The sequence below is a fragment of the Natator depressus genome, chromosome 1 (genome assembly GCF_965152275.1).
Source record: "Natator depressus isolate rNatDep1 chromosome 1, rNatDep2.hap1, whole genome shotgun sequence".
In the NCBI taxonomy this organism is placed as follows: Eukaryota; Metazoa; Chordata; order Testudines; family Cheloniidae; genus Natator; species Natator depressus.
Window position 1 is genome coordinate 204,680,078 of NC_134234.1, and position 24,422 is coordinate 204,704,499.

The following is a 24,422-nucleotide window of genomic DNA, read 5'->3' on the forward strand; positions in this document are numbered from 1 at the left end:
CAAAATCAGCCTCCAGGTGTTGAACCTCCAAGTTCCATGCTTGAGTGAATCTTTTACCCTTCCCTTCACAAATGTTATGGAGGGTACAGCACGCAGATATAACCGCGGGGATGCTGTTATCAGCCAGGTCCAGCTTCCCATACAGAGAGCGCCAGCGACCCTTTAAACGGCCAAAAGCACACTCCATATTCATTCTGCACCAGCTCAGCCTGTTGTTGAACCGCTCCTTGCTGCTGTCAAGGCTCCATGTGTAGGGTTTCATGAGCCATGGCATCAAAGGGTAAGTGGGGTCTCCAAGGATCACAATGGGCATTTCGACATCCCCTGTGGTGATCTTCTGGTCTGGGAAAAAAGTCCCGGCTTGCAGCTTCCTGAACAGGCCAGTGTTCCGAAAGATGCGTGCATCAAGCACCTTTCCGGGCCAGCCTGCGTTAATGTCAATGAAATGCCCACGGTGATCCACAAGCGCGTGAAGAACCATAGAAAAATAGCCCTTCCTATTAACGTACTTGGAGGCTAGGTGGGCTGGTGCCAGAACTGGAATATACGTCCCATCTATCGCCCCTCCGCAGTTAGGGAAACACATTTGTGCAAAGCCAGCCACAATGTCATGCACGTTACCTGGAGTCACGGTTCTTCTGAGCAGGATGTGATTAATGAATGGCACAAGCAAACTTGTGTTGATATCATCGTCGGAGTCCTCACTGTCACTTTGGATCTTAAGGAATAACTTGACTGCCAAACGTGACGCACTGGTGAGACTCGTCAGCATATTCCTCAGCAGTTTGGGCTCCATTCCCACAGACCGAAAGGGAAGACAGAGCGTGCAGTACAAAAAATGTTGAAAGATGGCACCAAATGTGGACGGAAGCAAAGGGAATGTTGGGATGCGTACCGATGCAGCACAGGATGTTGGGACAGGATCCAGAATGCCCCGCCCTCCCACCCCCTTCCTACAAGCCACAGCGCCAGAATGGGAAGAGGTGCTCTGTGGGATAGCTGCCCACAATTCACTGCTCCCAATGCCGCTGCAAGTTCTGCAAATGTGGCCCCGCCAGTGCGCTTGCAGCAGTCAGTGTGGAGAGACTGCAGGGCTTTCCCTACTGTGCTCTACGAAGACGGGTTTAACTCACAGCGCTCTACATCTGCAAGTGTAGCCAGGCCCTTAGATGCTTTGTAGAACTGAGACAGAGATTCTTTGCACTAATACCACCTCATTCAGCTTCTCTGAGCTCCATTACCTCTTTCAGGAGAAATTCCTTGCCGAGTTCAGATTCAAAATAGGGCGGAATTATTCTGTTTCTTATTCCTATTAGGCACTTCCTTCCTTCATCAAGTTCCTGCCTACATAGTAAGGAAAAGAAAGAAGAAAATATTACAAGTGTTGCCCCTGACATTTTTTTTGCTAACCAAATCTACTAATGTCATTCTTATAATCCACTGACTTTTTCTTAAAGTTACCAAATTTCCAAGAAGCAGAGGGACCAGCTACTGAGCCCCATTCTACACATCTGGGCTCTAGATAGCAATTTGAAGTTTGTATGAATGGTGGCTGATCTGTTGCCTTCATGTAAATCCCCCATCTCCTAGTTACACATACTCTAATTATTAACAGCCCAATCCTGTTCCCAGAAATCAGCAGACAATAATATGAATTTACTGTAAATATATTTATGCAAACCAGAAGAATCCTCTAGACCGGAGACTGATGAGTTAACCACATCCAGAAAGCACCAGAAGCATCTCAGACTTTCAGCTCTCCCTAGATGAATCCTGGAGCTGCATCACAGCCCCAGTTGAGATACTTCCAAAGCTTTAAACTGTAGAAAACTACACACATACAAGGGTGGAACAAGTTCCAGCTTAGATGATCTCTCTACTTTGAGAAAGCATATGGGCAGTAAATGCAAATTGGGTATTCACATATACCAAGGGAATTCTCAAGTCTGGAGACTGACTGATCAGAGAAAGCAAGTAATCCAAACAGAAAAAGAGATGGGGAAGAACAGAATGAAAGGAGGAGATGGACCAAGGAAGAATGAGAGACTAAAAGACCTGACATCCAAAGACAGCATCTTCATCAGAGGCTGATCTACTTGAAGTATCTAATCAAAATATGAAGAGATTGCCAGGTGGCTGCTCTGCAGATCTCTTCAAAACATGCTCTAATTCTTCCTGCGCTAGATTTAGAGGCAGTTCTTGGTGAATATGCACTGAGACTTGAAGGTCTCTTTCCACCTTTCAAATCAACAGATCTGACTCATCTGAAGATGATAAGGTGGGTTAGGTAGTATCCTTTATAGGACCTCATCCAATGCACTAAATGCCCCAATAACAACTGAAATCAGACAATCATTACACTCTCGAATGAATTCACACAGGAAAATGACCAAAGACAAAAAAACCTTATTGCCTGTGGGTGAACACTTTCCACAAAGTGATCACTCTGTATCTGACCTCTCAGTTCTCATCCTCAAAGAAACCTGCCCAACACCTCCAAAAGACAAGCTCAGGATCTTAAATTTGTAACTTTGCTAGATACTAAATCATGGATTGAACAGAGACATTGGATTTATGGCTTATTACAACATTCTATAACCCACCCAACCCCCTCCCTTGTCTCTCTGCCCCCAAGCTTTTACCTTTCTCTGCTGTGACTGGAGAGGTGTTAACAGGCCACTTCATCTTGAATAGTCCCTTGAAATATACGTTAACTACACCTGCTAAACAATCTGTTCCACTTTGTATTTAGCTGTGACACTCAGCGTATGTCTACACTGCAATTAGACACCTGTGTCTGGCCCATGCCAGTTGACTCGGGCGAAGAGACTTGGGCTAAGGGGCTGTTTAATTGTGCTGTAGATGTTCAGGCTCAGGCGGCAGCCCAAGCTCTGGGACCCTCCCCGCTAACAGGGTCCTAGAGCTCAGGTTTCAGTCTGAGCCTGATTGTTTATACCACAATTAAACAGCCCCTTAGCTTGAGTCAGCTGGCACGGGCCAGCCACGGGTTTTTAACTGCAGTGTAGACATACCCTCAGAGTACATTTCTCAGACCTGAAGAAGGGCCTTCTATAAGCCTGAAAGCATGTTTCTTTCACCAACAGGAATTGGTCCAATAAAAGCTATTACCTCACCCACCTTGTCTTTCTAATATTCTGGGACCAACAACACGGGTAAAACAACACTTATACAATCATCTAAAGATGGTCATTTTAGATGCTTTGAGACCTTGCTCTTGCCAGAATAGAAGATGAAGAAGACATCTGCCTGCCTGAAGGGCTTTGTCCTATACAAGAAGAAACTGATGGCTCTGCAGACATCCAGATACAGCCATCTGAACTCATGAAGATGAGGTTTAGCAGAATGCTGTCTTAATCATTAAGTCAACACATTTTGGGCCTGATTTCCACTCCTTGAAACCAGCTGTAATTTCATTGAGTTCAAGGGAGTTACTCCTCCTGATTGCAAATGAGTAGAAAATCAGGCATGAAACCCTGGTTAATTTGAAGTCAATGAGTTTTGTCATTGACTTTAATGGAGTCAGAATTTCATCCCAGGTTTTTAGTGACAGGTGACATATCCATTTTAAGTAGAGTTGATTTTAAGTAGATTTAGATTTTTATTGGTAAACATTAATTTCACTGTACACACACAAACTGACATAAATATTTCCATCAATAATAACTGAAATTTGCAGATAGGCAGAGTAAGAAAAATGTTGCTTGTGAATGTATTAGAGTTTATTTAAGGTTATTGACTTTGTCTATTTTGACATGTGATGCTGACAATTTGTGTTTTATGGGTTTATAAAGTTTTAACTTTTTGAAACTTAACATCTACTGTATTAGATACTTATTGTCTGATCCCCTATTGTCTGCTGCCCCCATAATTTCCTGAAACTGTGCAAATTTTGCTTGATAAATAAATAAAAATGGTTTATATCCATAATTTTGCATAACTGAGAAAATTTAAATAAATAAAAATTGAAATTATAAAAAATAAAAATAGAATTCTACCAAGCCTAATTTTAAGTTACTTTTTACATAGTATGTAATGTGAGATAAAGTGTTGCCATCAGGTGGCACTAAGGCAATCCAACTTCAATCTGTAATTAAAGCATTTTATGATTTCAAACAAGTCAGTTACAAAGTCGAGAGCATTAGCTTAGCTCTGATGCCATGCAGGAGACCCTGGCTCAATTGCTATTTTCAGTCTTTCACAAAAACAAATTAGGAAAAGCACGAGTTTCTCATCACAAGATTATTTCATCTACACTGTATATACTTCTGTACATCAGGACAAACACTGAACAGTTTAAATAGTAATCCTCATGTCATTTATGTTCATTGTGGGTGCATGCATGTTTCTGCGAGAGAACCTTCACTTTTGTGTTTCCCATTCATACTTGAAGTTTTCATACTTGACATTAATTTAATGTAGATTTTTTCAATTATTTGGATTTGGACAGTTTTATACAATGCCATAAAATACAGCACTCTGTCATATTCATAAAAATCCTACTTATGGGATAATTTCTGGAATTTTTTTTTAGAAATTTAAGTGGAAGTGAAATAAGGGGGTTAGAATTAAAGCTGAGTTTCAGCTTTAATTATAGTTCTCACTGCTGTTTAGCCTATAATGCTTTCCCCTTCCATAGCACCTTTAATCTGAAGATTTGAATGTGCTTATCAACATTAAAGATTCCTTACAATCCCTGTGTGAGGGAGATAAATATTTTACAAATAGGAAAATGGAGGATAGGGAGATTTATGGTCAAAATGTTCAAATTTGGCACCAAAGGGACCAGATTTTCATGGGGACTGAGCAGGTGCTCATCACCTCTGAAAATCAGGCCACCTCTGTTAAGTGTCTATCATGGGGATTTAAGAACCAGAATTTGAAAACGCTGACCTAAATTACTTTCCTAGCTGGTGTTTGGAGCTAGGGTGACCAGATGTCCCGATTTTATAGGGACAGTCCTGATATTTGGGGCTTTGTCTTACATAGGTGCCTACTACCCCCCACCATCTGTCCCGATTTTTAATACTTGCTGTCTGGTCAGCCTAGTTGGAGCCAGGAATAGAACCTAGGTTTTCTGACTCCTAGCCCCTGTTCTAAATTGTCTGTAATATTCATTGCCTCTATTCCTATGCTTTGATCTGTCATTTGCAAAAGTATCAGAGGTACAGTCAAACTATTCATTCAGCATTTCTATTAGAGCTAATGCTCCAACAGCATTGTTTTGCTGCTGTATCACATTAAGGGCCTGATCCAAAGCCCAATGAGAGCAGTAGGAGTCTTTCCATTGACTTCAGTGGGTCTTGGATCAGGCCCTAACTTTCTCTCCTAATAACACCATTACCTGGACTGCTCTAATTTTGTCTGCCAGTGAGATACCTGCGTTAATCTGTCCTTGCTGCATGAGGGGGAAAGGAGAAAAAAAATGAAAATGAGATAAATAGCATAATATTTTATAAGCATGAACGGTTCACAAAATAACTAATGAAAGAACGTATTTCTCTTATTAAAGCATGTGTCTGATGACTTCTGACTTGGATTGATTACGAGTATAGTTTGCAACACTCATTGGTCAACCATGTTAATAATTACATTTTGCTCTTTTATAGCACTGTACATCTAAAACACTCAAAAATCTTCATAACACCCTTGTGAGATAGGTAAGCATTATTAGCCCCATTTTACAGAAGGGGAAACTGAGACAGAGACAAAGTGTTCATAGGGAGAGTCAGACAGTACTTGAACTCTTCCTTTCCACTCCCATGTGCTAACCACTAAAGCATACTGTCTCTCATTTCTGCTTCTCACCATTCTTTGTATGATTTTTGTTAACAGCAGGTCTTATTGGATTGTCCTACCTGAAACTCTGCCAGTAGTCTTCAGGTTGCTTTGATACTGTCTTCCTTGGTGGACTTTGGAGCTGAGAATCCACAGCCTGCTCATATAACTCTACTATCTGAGCTGCAAGATAAGGGGAGAGAAGAGTTTTTAAACAGCCATTGACTGGTTTGTTTTCAAAAGGGATTCTCAGAAGCCAGCAAACTGAGCAGGAAGCCAGTTAATCCAGCTAGGACTGAAATGCAGAGGAAAGGGGAAATGTTTAGGGCCCAGATTCACAAAGGTGCTTAACCCGCACTGATCTAGGCCTTAGGTGTCTGACTCAAAGGCTGGAGAGAAGCACCTTTCTCTGCCTGAGATTGTCAGCTGTGAACCATCTCCTGGCATTAGGTGCCCAAAACAGGTCAGCTTTCTCCTGGGGGGAAGGGACAGAGGTTAGGGCACCACTCCTACCTGGGATGTAGGAGACATAAGTTCAAGTCCACGCTTCAAATCAGGCATGTTGGGAATTCAAATATGGGTCTCCCCCATCTATTAGACATAATGGAACATGCATAATACCCTGCCCCCCCAAAATTCCTTACCTGCTTGCCTCCAGTTGCCCTTTGTGAAGGTTAGGTGTGCTCTGAACACATTTACTGCAGGCAAGACGGGCATTCCCTAGCCTCATTTGAGAATCCCTCCAGTGTTTAGGTGTGAGTGAAGGCTTTGAGCAGCTAGTTATCTGTGGGGTGGTGCCAGGACTTAGATGGGTTTATGCATACCCATTGGTGGAAATTTAGGCATCTATGGGGATTTAGGCAGGAGCTGAGTGGTGACTTTATGAATATCAGTGGCACTTAAATATTGGATTTAGGTACCTAAAGAGGCTGTTATACACCCACATTCCTTTGAAATTTACAATGAAATCATTCCTAAAACACTTAGGATTAGATTCACAAAATTTACTTTTTGTAGTTTTTTCCCTATGTTTTGAAGTTTAACTTTCACTTTTCTGTCTTGTCAATTTTTTTTTTGAACTCCAGTTCTTTTTTACATTATTTTTTCCCTGTGTTGGTGATACATCTTTACAAACTTAGTTCCATTTTTGCCTGGAAATCATGCAGTGTGGAAACCATTACTTGCAGCAATCCCAGGTTAAGCTTCAAAAATATGAAAGATCATGAAAAGTATTGTCCAATTATGAAGACTAACCTCTGCAGTCTTGGACTGGCTGAATAATTAGCATTCTAAAAGCTGGCATCATCACAGGGATAGCAAATTCTCAGAGATATTACTTTAAAAATAAATAAATACATGCTTTTTTGATTTAATTTTTATGTATTTTTAAACGTTAACAAATGCTCAGAGGAACATATTAATTCATATATAGAAACTCATATGTTATGAATACTAAATTGTGCCATCATCTCCCAACATACCAGGTCTTAGGCTTCCCAGGTGTCTGGTTTTTGACCAGAAAGTGCAGTTGAAAAGGGGACCTGACAGTGACCAGTCAGATCTACCAAAGTCTGGTTACTGTGGGTGGGGGAGGTGGGGAGGCGCCAGGTCCTCACCCACTCCAGCCCCTACTCAGCCATTGCCAGCTCCCAACCCCAGCTCTGCAGGCAAGTTCCCCGGGGGGTGCGGGGGAGGGGAATGGGAGAGGGGAAAAGGAGCAAGTGATGGGTATGTGTGCGTGTGTGTGTGTGTGTGTGTGTGTGTAGCGATGTGGGTGGAGCCTTTGGGGGAGCAGTAGGGAAGAGGCGGGGCCTCAGGGGGGAACTGGTGGGGTGAGGGAGGTTCTGGCACTCCAGCTGGAGTGTCCGGTTTTTAAATATTACAAAGTTAGCAACCCTACCAGGTCTGTGTACCCTGGCTTCCACAGTCTCTATAAACAATAAGAAAAGGAGTACTTGTGGCACCTTAGAGACTAACCAATTTATTTGAGCATAAGCTTTCGTGAGCTACAGCTCACTTCATCGGATGCATACTGTGGAAAGTGTAGAAGGTCTTTTATACACACAAAGCATGAAAAAATACCTCCCCCCCTCCCCCCCGGAAAACCTGGATTTGTGCTGGAAATGGCCCAACTTGATTATCATACACATTGTAAGGAGAGTGATCACTTTAGATAAGCTATTGCCAGCAGCAGAGTGGGGTGGGGGGAGGTATTTTTTCATGCTTTGTGTGTATGAAAGCTTATGAAAGCTTTTTCATGCTTTGTGTGTACGAAAGCTTATGCTCAAATAAATTGGTTAGTCTCTAAGGTGCCACAAGTACTCCTTTTCTTTTTGAGAATACAGACTAACACGGCTGTTACTCTGAAATCTATAAACAATGACACTGTCTCTCCAATGTGAGGGATCCCCAAAAAATGAAATTGGACCTCTGCCTCCATAAACACTGAATTTGCAACATTAGCTTCTCTCTGCATTGGGTCTTATTAAACATCATTTGCTAAGGTTTTCACTGGTAAGTCCCTGAAGTTAGGATTCTAAATCATTCAAAAGTGGCCTGATTTTCAAAAGGTACTAGATACCTACGCCCAGATCCACAAAAGGGTGGGGCTTAGCACATACCCTTCTCTCGGAGTTCAGAGCCTAAAACCAGGCTGTGGGGAGGTATCTCTGCTTGTGAAGCAGTATCTCTGCTTATGAAGATAAGAGAAGATTGGTATTTGACTGCCTAAGTCACAGTTGCAGAGTGTGATCTCATAGGTATGCTCAAGGGCTGCTTAACTCCAAACAACTGTGGGGGAAGGAGTGCCACCTCCTTTATAACGTGTAGTCATTAGGCTACTCACGCAGGATGTGGGAGACCCTGAGTTGAGGTCCCCCCTCTCCTGATGAGGAGAAAGGATTTGAACAGGGCTCTGCCACCTCTCTGATGAGTGCTCTCACGACTAGGCTATGGAATAGTCTGATATGGGTCTTCCTCAATCTCTCCTATTGAAGTTGTTCCACTTTCATTAAATAATTGCATAATTAAATATAAATTGGACCATATCGGCAGTTAGGGCACCTTTATCTGAGAGGGGGAGGGATAGCTCAGTGGTTTGAGCATTGGCCTGCTAAGCCCAGGGTTGTAAATTCAATCCTTGAGGGGGCCATTTAGGGATCTGGGGCAAAAATTGGGGATTGGTCCTGCTTTGAGCAGGGGGTTGGACTAGATGACCTCCTGAGGTTCCTTCCAACCCTGATATTCTATGATTCTATGACCTGTTTAAATCTCCTCTCCTCAACAGGTGGAGGGGGGACTTGAACTTAAGGTCTTCTCAAATCCCAGGTGAATCCCCTAACTATTAGGTTAAAAGTTATAAGGGAGCTCCTCCTCCTCCTCCAGGCATTTTGTGGAATTAGGCAGCCTCTGAGCATGTCTACCAGATTGGGCCCCTGCATGCAATTTAGGTGGCTGAATGCCTATCTTCTCATGGTTTGTGAATTGCTCTTGGGCTCAGGTGGGAGTTAGGCACCCAGACACCTAGAGTGAGGCAGCAGTGTGCATGCCCAAAGGCAGAAACGTAGGCACCTACAGCCGAGTGGGAGTTTTGTGGATCACAGTGGTGCATAAAAACGAGATTAGGAACCTAAGTATTTTTGTGGACCCCACCCCTAGTAATTCGAACTAAAGTTAATGAAGTTGCTTCTTTGAAAATCAGCCTTTTTTTTAGGTGCATAAATATGGAAGTACAAGCCTAACTTCGGCACCTATCTTTAAAAATTGTGGCTGGAATGTTCCTACTCTTGTAATACTAATTAACTACATAGGGTTGTGTCAATGGTTGGCAAATGTGTCAAGACTCCATAAATGTAGGACAAAAAAGGTTATAAATGTGGGTGCCTAAATTTAGCCAACTAAATAGGTCACCAGATTTTTAGAGGTATTGAATTACTGAAGTTAATGGGAGTTGTTAGGGCTCATCACCTGTGAAAATCAGGCCACTTAATTAGATGCCTGTGTATGGACTTAAATGCCTAAGTTTAGACATCCTGGCTTGACCATTTTGATTTAAGTTCCATTTTTTCATAGACCTGTGACGATTATCACTCAGACTAATTAGTGACAGTAGATAGGATTGCCGCTTTTGTTGCCACAATGGTTGCCAATTATAGATCTCCCCAGGTTTCACAAAATGGCTATAAATTACAGAAGTAAAAAAGGGATCAAAAACCAGAAGAGACAGACTAATGTGTAAAGCCCTTAAAAAGATCACTTCACCTATGTTTAAAAACCATTGGAGTGTTTAAAATACAGAGTTTTAATTGTTCCTACCTCTAGTGTTGAGATCTTCAGATGACTTCTCCAAGTTAGGGAAAGACTGCAATGAAGACAGAATAATTATGGATATGTAACAAACAAGGCCTTGCACAACGGTACCTACCCTTTGAGAGAGTTTTTATACCCAAACAAGCGTTAGGTCAATCTGAGGCTACAAATGGGGTCCCCTCAGTGTGCCTGGAAATGTGAGCCAGGAAACAAAATATCTCTAAAGTACAGAACAATGGAAGCCAAGGAATGGGGGATATGCAGTAGACACAGCCACATGAAAATGAGTACGGGACCTCTCAGGCCCTTGGCAATGTAAGCAAGAGAGTAGCAGATGAAATGTATACAAACCTGAGAGTCACTAATGGAGAGTGAATTTAATCTGATTCTCATATGTGATGAGTTAATTCCTCAGAATACTTTGCTTCAGAATATGTTAATGAGCCTGCAGTGTACAGAGAATTAAAAGTGATAGGCATGCATTTGCCTTATGGTTTGTTTCCGCTAGGTAAGGTGGTTTTGCAGAGGCAGACGTGCATATATGTGTTGGTTGCACTTTGACCTTGCAATGGCACAGCATATCCATACTGAAAACCAGTCTGTGGCACTCCCTTCATTTCAGTGTACTGTGGGACCTCCCGAGGAATCTCCCTCACATTTTCCAGCACAGTTCTCTAGAGCAGATTATGTAAAATATTAGAAAATTATAGTAGGACTCTAATCACATTCTGTCATTTATGCATTAAATTACAACACAAGTCCCACCCCCAACCAACCCATTACTCCAAACTGGTATGTTAAGGCTTGGGTCAGATAAGGATTTTTTTGCCTGGGACTTTCCACTTATGTTGGTTTCTACTGAAAGTCCCAATTGTTTACTTCAATACTGTTTCTAATAAGAGGGTCAATTCTGCTTGAGTATCTGTGCACATGCGTATTGCAGTGCGCTGCCTTTATGCTCCTTTCAGTGGCCAAAGCACTTCTCTCCCTCTCCTTGACGATCTGTAGTCCTGGTGTCCTGGGATGTAGTATGATGATCATTACCACGTCTGGATGGAGGTATGTCACTTCTTTGTTACAATGAATATTTCTAAGTTGTATTCTTTCATGTGATACAAACCAACACTTTTGCTGATGTTCTATTTAGTGAAGTCCCATTGGCTGCTGCAAAAATGTGAAGCCTTGAGCCCTATTTTTGATCTGAACTAACAGTTCCTTTCCATCTCTTGTGTCGTTCCCCATGGGCATCATTTTAGAAAAATTGGGGAGGAGTGGCACAGTTGTGTCAGCACACAGAACAGTATATGTGATTATATTATATCTGGCAATGTCTTGGGGGAAAGGGACAAAGCAAGGTCGGGGGAGGCAACTAGCTCCTTTGCCCCACAGTAAAGGATGTCCCTGCCTTTCCCCTAGAATTCTGAGATAAACATGCTCTGAGCAGAATCTGGAGGAGCAGGTCGCTCTGGAATAGTTCCTCTGCCTCAGCCAATTCCCTATGTTCCCCACTGGTACAACTGCACCAGTTGTACCCACAGTGCCTGCATATAATGTAAGCTCCTCCAGGGCAATGGGGGAAGACAAGTGACTGGAACACCACAATATGCTCTGTTTGAGAGTTGAGATGTATTTGGCAATGTGAGGAGTTTTACCTAGTTGTAATTATGTTCTATGGCAGTTTGGGGATATGTCTGTGTCAACTTAGGAATATCATTTTGGTTTTGTGATTGCCTGTTGTAATTTCTACCTCTTTTTTTTGAATGCAATCTTTTGTATGGCTATTTCTGTAGCAGGAACCTGGCACCTAAAGCAGAGACTATGTTTCGGAAGCTGTGTCAGAGCAATGAAATGGCTATGAACATTGAAAGGCTTTATCCCAGTGGTAGCAGACCCACTGACTTCGAAAGAACACTCTTCATAGAAACCTGTGTGTCTGGGAGAAGAGGGCTGGAATCCTCCAGTCTCAACACACAGCTGGGAGAACTGTAGTTTCTCTGCTCGGCCACCTCACCCAGCGGTGGCAGTGACTGCTTTGAAAGGTAGCTGCTTTTTCTAAGCTAAGGAAACAATTCCATTGCCAGAAACAGAAGACCCTGAAGGAGAGAGTGGAGGGGACTTTGCCTCCCCTCAGGGACTCAGACGAAACCCAGTATTCACAAGGTGGTGAGGACACAGAGGAATTGTGTTCAGGAGTTTGTTGTTTTCCACAGAGCTCTGACTCTCTTGTGCTTTTTAAAAACAAAGTGTGTGTATAAGAAATTCCTTCGCTAAGCCTGCATTTCCTTGCTTTACTGCCACACTGTCCCTGAAAATGTTAACTACAAACCAGAGCTCCCACAGCTAGGTAGTCTCTGGAGGAAATGTATCTAACCAATGGGGGTGAGGTCGGAGGGCTTGGGAAGGCTGAGGCACTGGTTCCAGGGTCCAAGCTGCAGGTCCCATTGTTTAAGACCGGTGTCAGGCATAGAAGTCTGCACCTGATAGTGCACCTGAGTTACCCAGAACTTAGGATAGTGACCAGTCACTACCCAGGCTCAGGGAGCTAAGCAGCATATGGGAGTCATTCGTTGGATCCCATCACAACAGACAGTGTCAGCTCAGAGGGCAGGATTGGATCTTCTCTAGGTTACAGGCTGTTCTGGGGTGCGGCACTCTCAATCTCTCCTGTTGAAATTGTTCCACTTTATAAATATAAATAATGAAATATTAATTGGAGCAGGGACTTGAGTCTTCTTCCTCCCAGGAGCAGGCCCCAACCACTGAGCTAGAGAATCATTCTCACACTCTTTCTCAGGCCTACTGACTATTTAAGTATTTCATATGAAGTTGTCACGACTGGGACATGGGCAGTCTGATCTAGTGGCCAGAGCACAAGTCAGGCCTGGTCCAATATACTCAGAAGACACCTATAAAGATTGAATTTAAGAACAGATGGAAGTCAGGAATTCCTAATGTAGAAAAAGAAAAGAATTCTAGTGATACTTATGAAGATCTAGCACTGCATGTGTTAGCAGAAGCTGGAGTCAGAGATGGCATCTGGATCATACCCTTGATTGAAGGAGTTCCTACAAGAATGGAGCTTAATACTAGAGCTGCCATCTCACTGATTTCTGCATCTTCCTGTCACCAGATTTTGTCACAAGTTCCTCTGGAAGAAACCTCCAAGGTTTTGAAGACTTATAATGGAGAAAAGTTAGTCCCAAAAGGGATATTCTTAGTCAAAGTTCAACTAGATGAACAATCACTTGCTTTAACCTTGTATGTGACTGAAGGAAAGCATCCACCAATATTTGGCAGATCTTGGCTTGAGAAGCTTAAGGTGACTTGGACCAAAAGCACCCTGAAATCTTCAAGAAATACTTGATACGGCAAAGTTTTTGAAAAAGAGTTTGGACAGATGAGCAACGTGTCAGTGAAGTCTGAGAGCCAGCCAAAATACTGCAAAATATCCAGAGTTGTGCCTTGTGAAAGCTGATTTGGACCATTTAGCGAACATCAGAGTCTTGTCCTTAGTTTCACATAGTGAGTGGGCTACACTCATCGTACTAGTGATCAAGAAGGAAGGCATCGTCTGAATTTGCGGAGATTTCAAAGTGACTCTGAATCCAGTTTTATATGCAGACTAGTATCCACTACCTCATACTGAAGATGTTTGCTACATTTAGTGGTGGACAGTGTTTCAGTAAATTGGATTGGCTCAATTCATACCTACAAATGGAGACTGATCCGGCATCTCGCAAATATCTCACAATCAACATACAAAAACACTTATTTTGTTACAGCTGATTGCCTTTCAGTATCACATTGGCACCTGCCCTGTTCCAGAAAGCCATAAATGAAATTGTGAAGGGACTGAATGGAATTCATTGTTATTTGGATGACATCCTTATTACAGGAAAGGATCAAGAGGATCATCTTCAAAATTTGGATGCTGTCTTGCAACATTTGGAAGACCATGGGCTGAGAGTTCATTAAGACAAATCTGAGTTTTTCAAACCTTTAGCTGAATATCTTGGATGTGTAATGGATGCCACAGGCTTCAGGAACTCACTAGAGAAAGAGAAGGTGGTTCTTGAATCACCAGAGAACATGTCACAGCTATGTTCATTTTTAGGACTGCTTAACTACTACAGTAAATTTCTGCCTAATCCAGCCACAGTATTGGCACTTTTACATGAACTGTTACAAGCAAAGAAAAAATGGAAATGGACTAAAGAGTGTGATTGTGCATTTAAGGAAGCAAAGAAACGACATGTGGACCAGTTGCAGCCTTGACAAGTACCAGAGTCTAGGGATGTTCCAGCAGGACTTTTTGCTTCTGTAATTGAACCTCTTTCCATTACAACTCCTAATTTTGGTGACTTGTTGGCAGAAAATTTGGTACCAGATCCAGGGAGCCAGTTGATTCCTTGCCACCAACTGTTCCCGTTGTTCAGGACACCGCTGCACTGTCATTCCCCACATTATTTCAAGATAGTGTGAAAACCAGATGTGCGCATGAATTGATAAATTGTTTAGTTAGTGAGTTGCTATTCCAGGACAGAATAATCCCTTGCAATTTAAGAGTCTGCAGTAATCTACCCACAACTTTTAGTTAGATTATATAATGTTTCATGTTAGCCATGTACATCATGGGCAGCGAGTATAATAGGCCAGGGGCGCTAAGCCTCCAGTGACACAGCTGCCACCACCCTGCCACCAGAGGCCTGGGCCTGGGCCCGCCTGCTCTCTGCCTCTTCCTGTCCCTGCTCTGCCCCTTCCCTGAGGCCCCACTGCCTGCCACTGCCTGGTGAGTCCCTCCTTGCCCTCTCCTCCACTCCACTCACTGCTTCCCTCCTCACACACCTCCCCCATGAGATCTCCCCCATCTGCCATCCCTCCTCTCCTCCACCCCATGAGAGACTCCCCTCCACTTACCGCTCTCCAAGTCCCTCATCACCGGCCCTCCCCCACAGGAGAAAGGGGTGGAGGAGAGGAGGGATGTGGAAAGTGTGAGTGGCAGAGGCTTCGGGGGAGCAGGGGGTGGAGGAGAGGAAAGCTGCGGTGGGTGTGGGAGGGTCTCATGAGGGCTGAGGAGTGAGGAGGGATGTGGCAGGCATGGGAGGGTCTCACGGGGGAGGCGGACTGAGGAGGGACAGGCGGCGGCAGGGGAAGTCTCATGAGGGCAGGAGGGTAGAGGAGAGGAGGGGACGTGGCGAGTGGTGGTGGTGGTGGGCGAGTGGGGGATGGGGAGGGCCTGGGGCAGAGTGGGGGCGGACAGTGGGAAGGGCTGCAGGCGGAAGAGGGGGGACAGGGAGCTAGTCTGCAGCCTGCTGCCCACTGTCTGCCCCCGCTCCGCCCCAGGCCCACTTCTCATGATGCACATGATATTGAATGTGCTTGGAAAGTTTTTTAAAGTAGGATGGAGGAATGTGACATTCTGTTTCTTTAAATGTTTGAATACTCTCCCTTCCCCAGTGCAAAGCCTCACTTTCATGTTAGTTTTAGTTTTGCAGCTAGAACAATGAAGTGAGCACAGCAGACATCTGTGTTTCTGTCAGCTCCCTGTGTCTATCTCCTTCTCTGTTGGGTCCAGAAATATAACAGGCACCATCACCACAAGCAGCAGCCATTGCTGCTGTTTTGTGAATCTAGCCTTGAATTTTTGTGGTCTGACCAAAAGTATTTGGTGAATTCATGTCAAATTCACAAATAGTTTCAGCTCAACCGACTCTACATTTTTCATCTGAAAATTTTTGCTCAGCTCTGCTCAGGAACCCTTTGCTCAAATGACACCAGATGTGGACAACTAACACTACCCAGGCAACCCCATGAGGTACAGAAAATTTCAAGACAATCTGAGTAAGCACATGGATTTTAAGAGCACTTAGAAGAGTCAACTTTTAAACAGAAAGCACTGCTCAACCTGAACTATGGTAGAGCTGGTGTTCTGCTATATTACATCCTAAGATTTTGTTTGTTATTTTGTGAATGGATATGATGTATTTTAGAGGCGTGGCAAGCACCTGGCATGGTTGCTGACAGAAGTGACAGTGTCATATTGCTCCTGGTGTAAATAGACCCTGAGTTTCAATAATTGATATTGAAAAGAAACAATTCAAAATGAAGTTCTCTCACCATAACCAGTTTGAGGAGGTCAGCAGCATTACCCTTCTCTTCCTCTGTTCTTGGCTCTTTAATGATCATCTCTTGCATCTCATCTTCCTGCTTCAGGATGTAGTCTATGTATTCCTAGTGGAGCAGTGAATAAAGGATATGGGAGATACAACTGTTTGTTTTACAGAAGTAAACATAATGGACATTCATATGGAGGAGAGTTTACTTATCAGTAAGTGAGGTATATATTGCCTCTGAGGATTCACACTGTCAGGGTCAAGAAACTATGGTGGAGTTCTATTTGTCAGACGAGTCTTTATACTTAGAAGCTCAGTTAGATGGAAAAGTAGGGACCATGGGTAGGGCTAGGCTCACATCCCTATCCAGATGGCAAGCTACATGCAAGGATTCATGAACAGGCATTCTTCCATACCTCTTTGAATTCCAAAGAAATGGGGAAGGAGAAGGGAAAGCTTGAGCCCCTTTAGCTCTTGGCTAGGTTCTGACCAAGTGAGTCTCTAGCTTAAAAATTCTTCTATAACAAAAGAAGTTTTCTTCTAACGTAAGTAGTTTCAAGCTACCTTCTCATGACTGACAGTAGGGAACTACAGAGGCAACTTTCTAAGGAGAAATACTGTCTCTGTAAGTGTACTTAGGATCATGTCTTCTGTTCTACCCCACAAATGCAGTTCTGTCATGTCTGTGAAGTCACGCAAAGTATTAGTGGCTGTTAGTGGTATCAGTTATGTCTCTCTTCATCTTTCTCTACTGATCATTGTAAGTCACTTACTCCTGGAATACCCATAGAACTGGTATTGATGTATAAACAACTTCTATGGACAGAGTTACATTTCTGGTTAATATAATCATTACAAAGGTCTCTGGAATGCCCATAATTGCACTGCTTCTTTCTAGGGGTTCCTTCTTATTCTGAGGGCCATCTGCAGACCTATTTTATAATCTTTTAAATGCAGAGGCCTAACCTGGGAATTTGGTATAAGAAGTTTAAAAATTTGCCCGCTTCCAAAAGACCAGTATGTAATCAGTATATGTATGTAATGCAAATGAATAAAGCTGAGTCCTGCTAGAATGGCATCTCAAATATGTAAGAGATGTAAGCAGTCAGTGTGTCTTTATTGCAACAAGACGTTTTTTCAAATGTACTATAAAAATCAAGAGACTACATTAGGGTACTTCCTCTTCTACACATAGCACATATTGCCGTATCTCCAAACTTTCAAACCTACCAGTGTATAAACCAGTCACATAAAATGTGTGATGAATGATTGAAATGCGAATCACCTGTGTTTTGTTGTGCATTGTGCCATAATTGACAGATGATCATGTTTTTTAATTATAAAATCTATTTTAAGGATGTTTTCACTGTGTTAATTAAATAAGCCAGTTATTTGAAAAAGAAAACCAAGAAACCAAAGTTTTAATCCCCTGATATGGGTCAACAGCAGGGTTTGAACCTTGGATTTTCAGATCTCCAGCTTAGAACACTAGGACTTGACAGATAACTTACATCTTTTTATAGACCACTCACTTAAGAGGGATGTGACACATTTTGCCAGAGGGTTCCAGAACTATTTGATAGAGAACAGTAGAATGATGAAGATTAGGAATTCTGGGTTCTATTTCTAGCTCTGGGGAAAGTGTGTGTGTGTGTGTGTGGCGGGGGGAGGGAGGAGGGGAATGTGATCTTGTGGTTTGAGTGGTGGTTACAGCCAGGAAGGCCAATCACATAGATTTGGCACATTAATTGTGACAGGCAGGACCATATTACAGACCTGCATTCTATTCCCACCTCTGACTACAGTAATCCTCTGCAACCTCCCAGTCATCTTATTTACCAAATGAGTGGAATGAAGTGCATGGAAATACATAGAGCAGTCAGCAGAGGAGAGACTGGATATCCTGATCTCCTAGCTTTTATTTCAGTGGACTTTCCCTATGTTAAAGGGAATTTTAATGGGCAGCTCTCTCATGTCTGTGGAGCATTACCTGATGCAGCTGAAATGCAGAATGCCCTTCCAAATCCAGGGTACTTGAGAGTTCTGTATAGTGTGGGAGAGCCTGCTGTTCTAAAATAGAGTATTGTGAAATGTACCAAGTAGGAAATGGAGAAATAGACATTTTAGACTGAGTTTCTTTTTCTCTGTGTCAGAACCAAAAGTATAATGCTTATTTTTCTCTTACATTTTTTCTCAATGTTTAGCGCTTTTTTGCTGACTGGTTAAGTGATGACACCATGCTTAGTATTATAAAATAATCCCAAGAAACACACTTAATCTGTATAAAATGAAACAGACTGAAGCTTTCCTATTTTCACCTGGGAGATGCAACCTGTGATGGACATGGAATTGCTATGTACTGATATATGAATACTGATGTTTAACAAAGCTATGAATACTGTAAATGAACCGCTCAGTGAGGTAAAGTTACAGTATAACTATGGAGGGTTATTAGAATTTCCTCTATGAGTGCACTGATTTAATTTAACAGGGGGCTTTGGGAAGAGCAAATGAGAAAGCAACACAACAGTTCTAGACAATGACAATCCAGCATGCACTTGAAAGACAATGAGCCAAGCTGTTAGCTTCAAGGATCCTATCTCCAAGGAAGATGCAAACTTGTTTTGTCAGCCTGGGAACCTGATTCTCAGAGGAACACTAAAGAGTAAAAAGTGCTTCTCATGGGGATGAAGGGGCATTGCCACTTGTCCGTATGGAGTTTCTAGGGAGCCAGGTTGACGGAGAGCATGAAAGCCTCTGTGGAAGGAGTCTAAAGAAGTTGGGACTTCCCAAAACTAGGGATTCCTAAGTCTTAGAAACAAGCTAGATAGGCATACAGTCTGTTTTATTGTTTAATAAAATGTTTTCACTGAAATGCTTTTGTTTTAAATAAAAAATACTTTGTTTTAAGGAAGCTGGTTGGTCACTGCTTACCACTGTCACTGCCTTAGAGGGTATGGACATAAATCAGACCTGCTGAGGTAAATCAGAATTGATACACAGGGGACTGCAACCCAGAGCCTAGACTGAGAGTGGGAGAATTGCGTGATTCCACCCTGAGAGACAGGTGATGACTAAAAACCTGAGATGGAGAGGGGTTGCACTTGGAGAACCTGGGAGGTGTCAGAGGTGCAGTTAGCCTGGTAACTGTGACATGACCCATGGAGACTAAAGGTGCAGTCTGGATCTTTCAGGTCAATCTATAGATGGGCTGCCCCTCACTCATAAAGATAACCAATAGGTTGCATTTCAGAACTCCATGGGTCACTTTTGACCCATGGTCTGCACTTCAGAAAACTTGGATTAACTGCTGAGATTAAGGGCACCTATTCTGTACATTGACTGTGGTAATGGGACTTCAAACTCTATATTAGCTCAGTTCATAGTGTAATGAGGTGGGACAATTTGGGGAACTGGTCTATCCACAACTAGTAATTTCTGGCTGATGTTGTGAAGTTGTTGTTATGAAATTGTTGAATCATGGAACACCTCTGTGTGGAGGTGGAATCCACCATTTGCTGATGTCTGTGCCAGACCAGGGACAACAACCATTAAACCTTAAATGGTTGCCTATTCAGGTTGAAACACCTTTGGACAATGTTAGGTTTCAGAGTAGCAGCCGTGTTAGTCTGTATTCGCAAAAAGAAAAGGAGTACCCATTGTAGCTCATGAAAGCTTATGTTCAAATAAATTTGTTAGTCTCTAAGGTGCCACAAGTACTCCTTTTCTCTGGACAATGGGTTGGCTGAGGTTAGGAGAAGCTAGTCTCTCCAAGGCCTCTGAAAGGAGGAGAAGTGTAAAATCCAAAGCAGGAGCTGAACAAAGGAACCAGGTGTTGGTAGGGGGACATATAAACACAAGAGTCTCACTGAGACTGTAGCAGGAAGCTTTGGAAGAGAGGAAGAGATAGACAGCCGTTCTTAGCCGGGGGTTCAGTTTAACTGTGGGACCAACCAAGGGCAGGGAAAGTTATCTGACCTAGAGAAGGCACCATGATTCTGAAGAGAAACCATGAACTGCAGAAGGATCCCAGATACCCCAGAGGACTCGACCCAAGCCCAGAGCAGTGTGGAGCTCTGTGTATTTCTTGAGCTACTTAAGTAGAGTATGGTGTTTTAGAATCCTGTACAAAGTCTGTCTATGTGTCTGCTGGCTTTCACTATCGCATGCTCCTGAAGAGGTAAACTGTACAATCGATTGCTCACACCTTTGGTGGGACTTCTGCAGAACATGCAAAAGCTGCTGCAGAAGCTTGGGGGGAATGGCATTAGTTCCAGGGCCTAGGTAATTGGACTATGGGGCCCCCACTGCCAAGAGGCATCAGACATGAGGTCTGCACCTGGAGAGTCTTAAAGTCAGGGATAGAGCCTAAACTGTGCTCAGCCCTTGGAAGCTGAGGCCATGTGGAATTCAGTGTTTTTGATCCCCTCAAAGCAGTCTGGTGAGTGTCCGGGGGGAGCTCAACCAGCTCTGTGACATAAGACACCTTTAATTAATATCTGAAATAAAAATTGATCACATGAAATGTAAACTTTTCTAAGATTATTTAACCTATTCTATAAGGTCTATTTTCACACCAAGAGGCATGCAAGAGTCTCATTAACAGAGATGGGGAGTTCAGCCCATACATTTGGGGTGAGAAGGGGCCCTGGGTATAGGATTTTGTTTTATTTACTAAAGGGGCTGCACTGTGTTCATAGGCACATGGTCCAAAATTTAAATTTTGTAAGTGGAAAACAAATTAAAGAATGAAAAAACCCCAATAGGAATAGAATTTTAAAATATTCCAATTAAAAATGTTTGTTTTGGCATTCACACATTCCTCTTTGATATTGTGAATAAAAATGACAACAATTTGTGCACCTAGAACATGAGTATAAATGAAAATGAAACAGGCCAGTCTAGTTCTGCTGCTGAAGCTGAGTGAAATGTGAAAAGTTATGGAATAATCTAAACAATTATTTGATTTTCAGCATTGTGTCAATGGCAATATATGTTGTTATTAATAATAGATGGAAGATTTTTTTTAAAATGAATTTTATGTGGTTTCCTTTAAGTGATTTTTTCCTAGTAGAAAGCATTGTCTGAATGACAGCCATAGAGACTGTTTATCCCCCAAAAAAGTACAGCACAGGCACCGGCAGTAAAACTTCTCTCACAACACACCTTGTGTCAATGTGGCTCGGCCCTGACACAGCCTTGTCTTTGCTGCTAAAAAAAAAAAAAGTGTTTTACAATTGGGATAACTAATGTGAGTAAGCTATACTGAGGAAAAGAAATAGTGAAAACAAGGCACTTTAGTTTTATTGTGAAATAAACTATGCAAAGTGAGCGCCCTTCCCTATCTGGGGTTTATATATTTTTTTAAAATATATTAAAATATTTATATAAAAATATTAAATATTTATGTAAATTTATATTTGTACAAGGATTATTGGATTCCAAGTAACTGACAGCTCTCGTCTCAGAGGTGTGTGAGAAATATACGCTACTTGATTTGTCAGTAAATTTCTGTTTACTGAGAGAATGAAGTTACTATGCCTGCATTACCTTGAGGGACAGCTGCAGCTTCTGTCTCAGCTCATCATTGACTGGCTCATACTGGATCAGGTGACGGATCTGTAGCACATTAGGGCATTTCAGTACAGGTGCTGGAGAGCCAGTCAGCTCTTTGGATCCTATGCACAGACCTTTCCAAATATGTGTGCCAAATGGTGGACCTGGAATCTTCCTCTGAACACAATCAACAATGAGCAAACCGAGCATGAGATTATTTATTATACTGACATGGAAGGTTCTCAACAAGTCAGAAAGCAAGACTGTAGAGATACTTACATGAAAATGCATCCTACTCACCAAGCAAGAATTGCAGCTTGGGCTAAATAAACTCAGAGGCTGAATTTCAGGCTAGGGTGTTTCTCAGCCCAGGATCTATAGTTATGACCAAGTTCACATGGCATCCTCTCAAGCTGTTATGCTGAAATGTAGAAATGTGTCCCAAGCCATGAAGTTTGGATCCCTCAAGATCAGTGGTGTTTGGATTTCAGAGTTTTACTTTACAAAGATGGGAGTAGGTGCAAAGTTTGGATCCCTACCCTAATCTAATTATGAATGTAACCAGTGAAGTCAGTGGACAGTGAATTCCTGCATGTCGCATGCTTATTACATTAACCCATCCTAATCTAATTGAACCTAATTTAATCTAATCAATATTTTCTGATGAGGATGCCCTCTGGATTGTCTTAAAGAGACAGCATGGTTTTGTGGCTAAAACATGGGACTGATGAAATTAAAGTTCTGTTTCTGTTTCTGGCTCTGAGCTAGACTCAATGTGTGACCTTAGTCAACTCAACTAACATCTTTGTGTTTCAGATTTCCATCTATACATTGGGAATATTAATATTTACTTACCTCACATAGATGTTGTGAGGTTTAATTAATTTAAGTACATAAAGTGCTTGGAAATTCTCAAATAGAAATTGATAGAGTGATGTCCTGTGTTATGCAGAGGTTAGACCACAAGATCACAATGGTTTCTTATGACTTTATAATCTATGAATCCAATCTACGAGTGCTATGTGCAAATAATAAATATAATAGTTAATAATAGAGTAACATCAATGCCTAATAGCAAAACAGGGAGAAAAAAGAGTTTTGAAAGATTTATACCTCAAATGGAGGAAATGTATCCCAGTTCCTGGACTGGAGGCTAGGAGGAACAATATTGGATGATTCTCTCTTCATCACCCAGGGAGAAGTTTCAGTCAATGGTCGGAGAACAGTAATACTTAGAACACCTGGGTCAAAAACATTTAAATAAAAGTAATTTTGCATCCAAATTGAATGGAGAATTTGATGAAGGGTTTTGAAATCTTCAGATGAAAGAATGTATGTAAATGTAAAGCACGTTATTACTAGGCTGTGAAATGAATGCAAGAATGTGCCACTGATGGTTAGAGATAAGACTGGATAACAATGTGACTGCAAGATAGGTAAATATTGGATTAGGATCACCCAAAACTTTGCCAAACTACAGATTGCATTTGCAACTTGCCAGGAGTCTCAGGGATACATCTAATTTGCATATGATGGAGTGCAGCGTAAATGACCTCATATTGAGTAAGGAGCTGCAGACCATGAAAAAACTACAGCATTGCACCATCTTGAGCCTGCATATGGACTTCTTACTGAGGCTACACTTACCTATTCAGTGTAGGCATTGCTGTGAGCTGCATCTGATCCTATTTTACATTTCACTTTCAGACCTCAGGTAATTAATTACTTGTAATTGCTACTCTCTGATGAACTCTAGCTTTTAAAAAAAAACCCTACAGGTATCTTAATTATCAAGTCTTCAAGAGTGATGCAGTTTTCAGATCTTTCTTAAAGTTTTCCTCTCCTACCAGACCAAAAATCCACTGAGCCCTATATTCTGCCTCATACACTACAGAAGAAAGTTACATCACTATGAGATGTTTTGTCACAATGATACAATGTTCCATATGAATATAAGAGCAGAAAAGCTCCACTGTCAATACAGCAAAAATAGCCAGGCTAGTGGTGGGAAGGCCCTAAAAGTTTGAAGTGTGAAGAAGCATCGTAAATCTGGATTCCTCCTGAACTTCCCACTTCTCCCCTCCTGGTTCTTTTCATGTGTTCCCCTTTCTCCTTCCCTCTTCCTCTTTTCACTGCCAGTGGCAGTTTTATTGATGTTATTCAATTTATCTGCTGGGGAGCTATTTATTTTTGGTGGAAGCAACACTTCAAATTGTGTAAAACCTGACAGAGAGAATAGTGTGATGGCTGTTCTCAATTCCTCCCTAGATTAGCCGTTGGGAGAACTGCACCGTTATTGTACTACTTAAAGCAGTCATTTTGTCATCGTATTCTCCACATTAAGGGGATACTATATATGTTTCTCTATATGGCTTGTTTACAATTTATTTCTTTAGTGAAGGTCTGTCCCCTTCAGACATCTTCCATAGCTTGTTCACTAGGACTGGCACTGAGTCCTGGTAATTCATTTCACACAAGCCACTCCAAGCCTTCAGAGAGTAATCACTTTCAGTTACTTCCATGGACCTATAGGTAGAAGGCCCCATATGCTATTAATAATCCCTGTCCCAGTTATATCTTTCAATGTCCTTAACACCAAATGCATAGAGGTGGCTTCCCAAATAGCAAAGAGCCACCATTCATAGTGAT

At 42.1% G+C, this 24,422-nt stretch overlaps 1 protein-coding gene across 1 annotated transcript in view; it reads right to left on the reverse strand.

Annotated features, from left to right (window-relative positions):
* The window catches only part of SPAG17 (sperm associated antigen 17), a 292,210-nt gene that overhangs the window by 19,736 nt on the left and 248,052 nt on the right, over positions 1-24,422 (reverse strand). Inside the window, exons 34-40 of the mRNA XM_074975143.1 lie at positions 22,887-23,014; positions 21,768-21,836; positions 16,222-16,335; positions 10,111-10,156; positions 5,877-5,979; positions 5,363-5,416; positions 1,242-1,344 (exon numbers count right to left, since the gene is read on the reverse strand). Coding sequence (XP_074831244.1) covers positions 1,242-1,344; positions 5,363-5,416; positions 5,877-5,979; positions 10,111-10,156; positions 16,222-16,335; positions 21,768-21,836; positions 22,887-23,014 — 617 coding nt within the window. The remainder of the gene's footprint in view (positions 1-1,241; positions 1,345-5,362; positions 5,417-5,876; positions 5,980-10,110; positions 10,157-16,221; positions 16,336-21,767; positions 21,837-22,886; positions 23,015-24,422) is intronic.